General features: G+C 43.3%; 1 protein-coding gene across 1 annotated transcript in view; it reads left to right on the top strand.

The window, feature by feature from the left end:
- Positions 1-10,000, top strand: part of cfap58 (cilia and flagella associated protein 58) — a 73,649-nt gene that overhangs the window by 15,875 nt on the left and 47,774 nt on the right. The window contains exons 9-12 of the mRNA XM_030778930.1: positions 1,444-1,526; positions 2,746-2,937; positions 7,632-7,793; positions 9,420-9,566. Coding sequence (XP_030634790.1) covers positions 1,444-1,526; positions 2,746-2,937; positions 7,632-7,793; positions 9,420-9,566 — 584 coding nt within the window. The remainder of the gene's footprint in view (positions 1-1,443; positions 1,527-2,745; positions 2,938-7,631; positions 7,794-9,419; positions 9,567-10,000) is intronic.

The following is a 10,000-nucleotide window of genomic DNA, read 5'->3' as shown; positions in this document are numbered from 1 at the left end:
GGGGGGGGGCACAACGGTTGTCAGTATCTTTTGAAATATTGGCGTTGACGCCAGACCTGAGAGAAATAACGTTTTTGAATGGAATTGACTGAATAATGAGTGAATACTTCAACACCCTTCTATTCCTCTGTTCTCTTATTCCATGAGTGCTTCGCTCTCCTAATTAACAGGATAAAAGGCAGTTTCAATGAGGGCTCTGTAACTCATTCCTGTGATGTTTGATTTGACTTCAACCCACCCATTCCCTGTTCAAAATTTTAGTAACATTAATAAAAAAAAAAAATAAAAAGGACAGTGGATAAAGGATCCAACAGACTTCAGAAGCGTCTTCGACTCGGGTTCCGGAAAACGCGTCCGCTCCGTCCAAACCTCAGATGGCCTTTGCGTTTATATATCACAAACCTCCTCCTCTCGGTACACGGTGTCATATGTCACAGCTTCTGTCACACCGTGAGGCAGCGTATTGAGAGAGTTCTGTTTGCCCGGGCCCAAGCGCACAGTGAGGTGCTCTGAATGTAGGAGAACGCCGATGTTTGGTTATGCTGGCAGAGATGGCGGGCGGTTAAGTGGCCGCGGCGCGCGCATTGCTGAAGAGCTCAGTGGGTTGGGACCATTACAACATTTTGAATCCTTTTTAAGACTCCTCTTTTCACATCACTCAGTTTCCAAGGCAGCGATAATTTAAGAGAGAGAGAGAGAGAGAGAGAGAGAAACCCACTTTAGACGTTCGAAACAAGTGCCAGTGACGTTTGACAATCAGTCGGTGGTTCACTGGGTCTGTAAAAACATTGTTATTAATGCTTTTTAGTTGTTGTGATATTAAAAGCGTGCTGCGTTTCGTCATGTTCTTCGTTTCTGCATGGTGACCTGTGTCACCTTCTCAAAACGTGGAAGGTGATTGGATGAAAAGCCCCGTGTGTGAGGGGGGCGTGTCGTACTGGTCGGGGTACGGGGAGAGGGGGGGTTAAAGTGAGGGTCGTTCCGATGTGTGATGGATTAAGTGTGGCTCCGTTGTCATCTTCATCAGCGTCGCCACGGTGATGGATGAACTGAGCTCTGACGGTGAGGTCGGTGATCGGGCCACTCGTGCCCAGCGTGTCGGACCAGAGATGAAGTCACACACACACACACACACACCAACCAACCACTGGTGCTGCTGTCGGTGTTTATACCAAGACACACACAAACACACACACATACACTCTCTCTCTCTCTCTTTCTCTGTCAGCCTGCAGTCAGGAGAATAATAGGCGATTGAGTTTGTGTGTAATTATTCCTTGTTGGGTGCTGATGTGCCAGTCCAAAGTGCAATGAGAAAGTGTCTTATTAGTGCTGAATTTCAAATGGAATCCCCGCAATTAGCCTGCATATCCCATAGGCACAACATGCAACATGTCTCTTTCCTCTCTCTTTATCTCTGTCTTTCTTTTCCCTCCCCCTTAGAGATGGAGACCTCTAAGAAGCAAATCGAAATGGACAAGAAAGCCATTGACGAGCTGGTGAGAGAGAGAGACATCTTGAATAAGGTATGGGTTTAAGTCGCAAAAATAGCGACATTTGCTAGATTACTCCTCTTTTTTTTTTTTTTGTCCCCGCGGAGATCGCATTCCCGGCTTCGGCCTTCGGTCCTCTTGGATTCCCAGATAATTCCCCTTTCTTCCAAAGCACTGTCACATCGTACAAATTGAGTCACGTCAAAACCGTTCCCTTTTTAGGATGTCATCTATTTTGTTTGAGACAGCTGCTAACAATGCCAATAAGCATCCGGTTATCTTTTCAAATAAAAGCCTTTTTTCCCTCCACTCTCTCTCTCTCTCTCTCTCTTTCTCTCTTTCTCTCTCTCTCTCTTTCTCTCTCTCTCTCTGTGTCTCTCTCTCTCTCTCTCTCTTTCTCTCTCTCTCTCTTTCTCTCTGTTTAGAATTGTAAGTCAGTATCATAGAGTTCCATTGTCGCTTGTGATTATATTCTAAGTCGTGTAACAAATTTGTCCCAAAGACTGAATTCATTGCTTGTTTTGAATCCCGTTACTGTACTTTCATGGCGTGGATGTTCTCTGTGTACGACCGTCTGAATATTGTATTATTGTTGTGGTGTGTATGGAAATGAGTGGATATTCATATTTAATTGGCTGGAGCTATGCGGTAGCACACGCAATCCTTTTGCCAAGGAGAGAGCCCACATAAAACCAATTTACCTTAGCGATTCTTTTCTTTGATCTCGGTTTACTGAGAAATCAGAGATAAGAAAGAAAAAAACATCATTTTGTCTCCACAAAGTGACCACTGATAGTTTCTTTTTCTTGTCAGGGACAGAGAATGTTTAAGGATGAGATGGCGGATTGTTTTGTAGATGGATGTTCTTTTTATTGTTTAGTTCTCTCTCTCTTTTTTTTTTTAAACGTCTTCTTTTGTTTTGATTGAGTGTCTTCAAAAGGACACTTAACTCTCTGAAGATATCCCTCTCAGTATGTACCTCTGTCTAATCCTTGTGTATGTGTGTGTGTGTGCGTGTGTGTGTTTGTGCTTATGTGTGTGTGTGGGTTTATTTCTGTGTGTGTGTGTGTGTGTGTGTGTGTGTGTGTGTGTGTGTGTGCGCGTGCGTGTGTGTATGTGTGTGTGTCTACGTGTGTGTGTTTGTGCTTATGTGTGTGTGTGGGTTTATTTCTGTGTATGTGTGTGTGTGTGTGTGTGTGTGTATGTGTGTGTGTGTGTGTGTGCACATGCGTGTGTGTGTGTGTGTGTAAAGAACATGGTCAAGGCTGCGAATGCGACTGAGAAACAGTTGAACATTGTGAAGCTGTATGAGCAGTCGAAGAAGAATCTGGAACAGGAGATAATGAACTATCGCGAGGAGGCCCAGAAACAACGCAAGATCATTTACCAGCTGGAGAAAGAGAGAGACCGCTACATCAACGAAGCCAGCGAGCTCACGCAAAAGGTTAGTCACGCAAAGGTTAGGCACATGCTCACATGTTTCAACACGCAGGCAAACAAATGGACGCGCTCACACACACACACACACACACACACACACATACACACAGGCAAACAAATGGCAAATGTGTATATGCCCACTCACATGTTTCATCTTTGCACGCAAATCCTATCCGCAAATACACATGCACGCATGCACACACACGCGCACACACACACACACACACACACACAGACACACGCAGACACACACACACACACAGACACGCAAACACGCTATGAATCAACCTGGTGTTTCATTTTACATACATATACGTACATCATTTTCATGTATACGCAGTGGCTTGTGCGTGTTGGCACTGAGCAGCGACCGCATTGATGATGAGTCTCGTCATGTTGGCGCGTCCCCATCACATCCACCAGCTCATCCTCTTCCCCCGACTCATTCCACAGCACCCTATAACGCACGCTCATTTACACGCCGACGAGCCGCTCTCCGACGTCAGCCAGACTAATCACCCGGGGAACTAAACATCTCTCTCTGTGTGTTTTTTTTTTTTCACCCAGCTCAAACCGAAGCGACGCGCCTCTCTCACGAGGTTAATCGCTGCTGAAAACCCCCATAACTCCGAGAATGCTTCAAAAGGCCCTTTTGTGACTTTCATCTAAGTGGAAGACAGCCCCCTCCCTTCCCCTCCCCATTTGTTTACACACTTTGACCGAAAGTATAGACGCTGTGATCAAAAGCGTTCGCTAACCTGTCAAGACCCCTAAAAGTGCTAGACAAACCGTAAAGACAGCCAACGCACAACACGTGGATTCTGAATGTGATATGGGAGATATATAAGATACCGACGCGATTGTCTTTGTGTTTATGTTGACTCATTAATTTGATTTTTTTTTTTTTTAAGAACTGTGCTTGGTGGTGTGTGCCGTGTCTGTGGAATTATGCAACAGCTCTGGGAATTTTGGGGGGAAAATAGTTTCATATTTTCTAGAACGTTGTGTGAACTGCTGAGAAAAAAGTGTCGGTTGTCACCTGCACCTTGTGTTTCATTCTCAGCCTCGACACAGAGGTTAAGCAGTACTGATGTGTTTGTGGCTATAGACATACCCCATTATTCGGGACGTGGAATGACAAGATAGGTTCTCACTATGTCATAGGAGTGTCATTATGTGTATGTGCAGCGATGCTTGAATCAAAAGTCTGTATGTGTGTCGCGAACTGACTCACACGACTGCTCGCAAACTTCTTGTGCCGACAACGTCGAGATATTTGGCGGATTTTGAAAAATCACACTGGTTTCCGGCTGTTCTAAACTACAACTCCTTATACCGTACAGATTTGCCCAGACTCTCTCTTTGTACTCTGGAAATTTCTCATGAAAATGCTAACGCGAACCTGAGTACAGTCATCAGCGACAGGCCGTTAGCGAGATGGCATTGAAGCCTGAAACCTCAACAGCACAGTAATTAGACTACACAGGCGATATCCTTTTTTTTTTTTTTTTTCCTTTCAAACTTTTCAGTCTGATTTTCTTTCTTTTCTTTTTTTTTTTTTTTTTTAATTTTCTCTCTCTCCTTCCTTTACTCCTTCAAGGCTCTTTTCTCTCTCTCTCTCTCTCTCTCTCTCTCTCTCTCTCTCTCTCTCTCTGAGTAATGAAAGAGCATATGCTGCTGTATTTTCTCTGTGTGAAGACGTGTGGCGTGTGCAGTTAGGAGGTGTAATGGAGAGACGCCCTCGACTAACGATTTTCAGATGGTCTGTTTAGTTCTGCTACCCACTCCCCCGATTGCAACGCCAACCTGAGACGCATGAATATTTTTCCTCTGCTTCGAAATCTGCCGTCAGTGCACAAATTGAGGTCGATAAATCAATAAAGTGCCGGCATGTAATGTCAACATGCTTAAACAATGAGCAGTTTGTGGATTTTTTTTCCTTTTTTTAAATTTTTTTATTTTTTATTAACACGAACTGCTACAATTATTCATACTGTACACTCAATGCGGTTAACAGGTCAGCTACTTAGCACAGTTTTTTTTTTCCTCATCTCTTTTCCTTCCACTGTGTCATCAAGACAGCTGGAGAATTCATGCCAAACTGAGTCTGTTTATACTCAAAGCGACTGCTGCATTTATTGGGCAGTGATAACTATTCAATACTGCTCTTGCCGAGAATAATATTTAACAATAACCGTCATTTGGTTTGGTCTGCAGCCCGTGACAGAGCCGGGCAATATTAAATATTGATTTTTTTTTTTTGTCCAAAGTGTCCACTTTGGTGGTTAAATTAAAGGTTGAAGGGGTCTTTCCAGTGCACTAGTAGACGGCAACACATTTTTAACATTCCTGCTGATCTAGACTGACCCAGCGGTACAGTTTGTCTAAATTACAGCCGCTGCTGCAACGTTCTACCGACGTTAGAAGAACGTTCTGTCGACGTTAGACCGACTTAGCAGACCGCTGCTGTGATATGTTGCCGTCTGAATGAGCGGCCTTGGCCAGCAGGTACGTAACGCAGTTGAGATTCTGAGAATGATTTTTACTTCGCACCTCTTTAATAAACTCAATCAACGTGCAAACACTCGGAAACACTCTTTTACCTCTGAAGGAAATTAAAACCGCAACCAGAATTTTCATTTAACGTTTAGACATGCAACTGGTTAAGGCTGTAAAAAGACTTTATTTTGAGCTCAAGTCCAGGCTAAAAAACAAAACAAAACTAGCGCCTACCCATCTCGATCGTTTCCCCCGAACGTTACACAGATTACACTTTAGCTTTGGACGTTCTCTATCTCCGTGTCAAACATCGGCACGGTCTCTATTCTACCCACGTTTGAGGAAAAATCCACATGTGAGGTATATCATAGCCTGTCATACTTGATGGTCTCAACCCTGCTCTGCTCGCCCATAGATTAGAGTCTGTCTGTGCTGTCAGGGTCTGAATCGAGAAAGAGCTTCCACAGACTGCATTAGCGGCTTTGTGCACTGCAGCACTGTAATGTAGGGGAATTATAAGATTTTGTAATTCCATCTTGTTTTGATTTGACATATGAATGTGTTGCGCAGACAGGCTGTTTAAAAAAAAAAGGGTGGGGTGAGGGGGTGGGGGTGGGGATTGCAAGATAGGAAAAAAAAAAAGAGAGAACGAAAAGCTAAGCTGATGTTTCTATCAAACCTCATTGAAATTCTGCTGTTCATTCACTTGGTAAGTAGTTCAGAGGAATTGTGAAAAATCTCTGAGAGACAGATAGAAGCAGACTCCATTGTGTTCATGCTGCTCCACAGCCTCTTCCATTGCTTCTAGACTTAAGAGGAAAAACACAAAAAAGAAAGAAAGAAAGAAAGAAAGAAAAAAAAAGAGGCATGAGAGTGTTGATCTGGTATCGGCATCAGCGTTGGAGAGATAACAGCAGGATGTTGCATAACTCCGTCTTTAATGAGGTCCCAGTTAAACGTATTATTACTTTTTAATATATTACTTAATAGCTCCCTTGTCTAACTTAGCCCCACATAAATTCCACATCGTTTCAGTGTTGCCATCTGAGAGCTAGTCATGTGTTAAATTGCACAAATTGTGTATTGTCTAAGGATTTCTGTTTTTAAGAAAGTGAATGTTAAAAGACATGGTACAAAAGCGTCGCTTTGTCTTCAAAATGAACTTTGATCAGATTTTATCAAACATTTCAGGGTAAAAAGCTCTGATCTAGGATCAGTTACCATTGATTCACACTAGTTCTACTCATGAGAATTCTGAAAGGCGTAATCTGAATTCAGATCAGCAGTGTTAGTCATTTACATATTTATAATGACACGTTGTTGCATGAATCTCTTACCGATTTAGATGTCAAACAAAACCGTCGCTAGGGCAAAACCGCGAGTGTTTATTCCCTGATGTGAAGTAAACTGTAGTTACACGGTGTTGATTTTTGAACGGTTTTATGTTTATTAATTCCAACATTATTGTAAATCCGTCTGAAAGGACGTGCGTTACGCCTTTCATTTCCACCTCCCCGTCCTCTGGCGTATGAACGCTTCGATCATTTACGACTGTTTACCCGGTCCATTGTCTGATCCTCGTAGACATCTGTTCCTTTCTCATTAATTCGTTAAGGCACTTGCACAAATACTCCTAGTTTTCCCCTTGACGCATGCAAAGTCTTTCACTTATGTGAATGTGTTGAGCCATGCAGATACCTAGTTCTAGTTAGCTGGCCTGTTCCTGTGTTCTCGATCGTGACCTGCTTCTTGACTTTTGAGTCATTGTTCAGCCTTAGTAGTATGAACTGTTCTTCTCTCTTTTTTAACAGCTGTTCTTCTCTCTTTTTTAACAGCTGTTCCTCTCTCTTTTTTAACAGCTGTTCTTCTCTCTTTTTTAACAGCTGTTCTTCTCTCTTTTTTAAGTGCCGTTCTTCTCTCTTTTTTAAGTGCTGTTCTTCTCTCTTTTTTAACAGCTGTTCTTCTCTCTTTTTTAACAGCTGTTCTTCTCTCTTTTTTAAGTGCCGTTCTTCTCTCTTTTTAAAGTGCTGTTCTTCTCTCTTTTTTTAACAGCTGTTCTTCTCTCTTTTTTAACAGCTGTTCTTCTCTCTTTTTTAACAGCTGTTCTTCTCTCTTTTTTAAGTGCCGTTCTTCTCTCTTTTTTGAAGTGCTTCTCTTCTCTCTTTTTTTTAACTGCTCCCCTCTCTCTCTCTCTTTCAGGTGCTCCAGCACATGGAGGACTTTAAAGTGCAGGAGATGCAGCTGTTTGAGTATAAGAAGAGAATCGCCGAGGGCGAGACCAAACTCAAACACCAGCTCAACCTCTACGAGTCTCTCAAATCCGACGTCACCCTCTACAGCAAGAGCGTGGTGGAAGCTCACGTAAGAGTCTGTCCCACAAGTGTGGCCACAATTCAAACAGAGCTAAACTGTTTCTTTAACACACTGGCTTTGTATATAATGTGGTATGGTACCGCCATCCAAATATCCATCGTACGATATCATACGACAAAGAAACAAATTGATACGGTCGTCATTCTTACAGGCTGTGGGGCCGGAGTCCAATTTTTGGAGGATCAAAGCCCCTGCTGATTTTCAGCAGCTCACTCACTGATTGGCTAAAGCACACCTCCTTTTGTGGTAAAAACAGCCAATTATTAAAGAGCGAGGACAGGAAAGCACCTGGACTTTCAACTCGAGCAACCTTGTTTTGTAAAAGAAAAAATAGGCACACAAAACAAGACACATAGACACACACAGACACAGACACACGCACACACACACACACACACATACACACACAGACACACACACGGGAGAAACTAGCTTTGGTTATCGCAATGGTTCATGGTGAGTGTTTCTTGCACTGAAGGTCTCGTTATTCAAATTAGCTCTGAATACTGGCTGTCTTCTACTGTTAAATATTTACAAAGGCCAGGATTTTAACGTTTCATACAGCCGCCCAATGCCTTTTTAAAAAGTCGTTTTGTAGGTCAATAACAGAATCTAATACGGACATAAAGACACAGCTGATTGGCGTAATGGCGGCAGCGTCGTCCTTTGCCCGATGATGCTGTCACCTCTGATGGAAAATTCCACCAATTGTCTCTTTGGCTGGCCCACGGAGACTCTCTCTCATCTAGCAGTTATACTCACTCATTATAGTGAAAACAGGGTAGGAACGTCAGATGTGCTTTCTCCTGATGAAGATTTTGTTTTTTTGTTTTTTTTGTTTTTGTCGTTGTCTGATGACAGAACTTCAGTGCTAAAGCTTTGTTTTGTTTTTGTTTCTTCTTTTTTTTGGGGATAGGGGGGTGGGGGGGGGGGGGTGGGGGGTTCTGCAAATGTCTTACTCATTCTGCCTGTGGTGTTTTTGAAGAGTAAAGGCAGAGATATCATGGAGTGCCATGGCATATGAAGATTTTTCACTCAATACTTTTCAAAGGACAATCTCCCATTTTGTATTCCTTTTTCCTCATCTTGCCTTTCATGTCATCATACCTTGTACCTGTGTCTCCTTACCCTGAGAGTCACAGAGAAAGAGAGAGAGAAGGAGAGAGAGAGAGAGAGAGAGAGAGAAGGAGAGAAAGAGAGAGAGAAAGAGATAGTCTTTCACTCAGTTCTGGCCTACTCTGCTGAGCTTCTGATGTATGCCCTTGTATCTGTCATGTGCTGACTTTCCCATAGTGAATATGCTTTCTGAAATAATGCCTGCCCTTACATTCTCCTCAGGGTGTGCGTCTGTGTCTGTGTCTGTGTGTGAGTGTGTGTGTGTGTGTGTGTGTGTGTGTGTCTGACATCTTTATTCAGTTCGTTTCCTTGTGCGCTGGAACAGGCGTACCTTTTCTGTGTGTATAAATTTACAAAAGTTTCGATGAACCCTGACCTGTTGTATTTAAAAGATTGATTTGTCTCTTCTTGTGTGTTTGTGTGATATGTCTGGACCTGTGTATGTGTGCGTGTGCGCGCGCGCGCGCGTGTGTGTGTGTATGTGTGTTCACTCCGTAGGACGAAATCAAAGAGTTAAATAGGAAGATAAAGATCCTGACTCATCAGAATGACGTGCTGAGAGAGGAGAACGGTGGGAAAGAAGCAGCTCTGGTCAAAGAACAGCAGGACTTTCAGAAGGTGGAGAAGGAGAAAGAGGCTCTCAAGGTACCGCACCACTTTAGATCCCCGTTTACCTCTATGGTAGACGCAGCTCTGCCACTCTGACCCCGCGTAACCTCTCTAATGCACGCAGCTGTCTGTCCTCAAGGCAACCGAAGCCGTCTCACCCTCCGCTCGATTCAAACCCAATCTATATTTAACCCTTTGACACCTCATTTTTGTATTGGACTCATGCGCCCAGCGCTGTGATTTCTTTTCTTTTTTTTTTTTTTTAGCATGTGACACCAGGATTACAGTCCTAAAAGTTGGTTGTGCCTTTTTTTACCACTGTCTACGTTGGTCTTATTTTCCCATATCAAGCTGTGATCTTACCCGCGACCGGTGACCTAGAGGTTCTAGTGAATATGTTGCTGCGTTTCAAGCTGCACGTGAAACGTGCCGCGTGTCGCGTACGCCTTACGAAGCGATCTGATGAAAGC

Source organism: Chanos chanos, chromosome 7, assembly GCF_902362185.1.
Source record: "Chanos chanos chromosome 7, fChaCha1.1, whole genome shotgun sequence".
Lineage (NCBI taxonomy): Eukaryota > Metazoa > Chordata > Actinopteri > Gonorynchiformes > Chanidae > Chanos > Chanos chanos.
The sequence above is the reverse complement of the archived record's forward strand: the minus strand, read 5'-3'. Positions and strand labels throughout refer to the sequence as shown.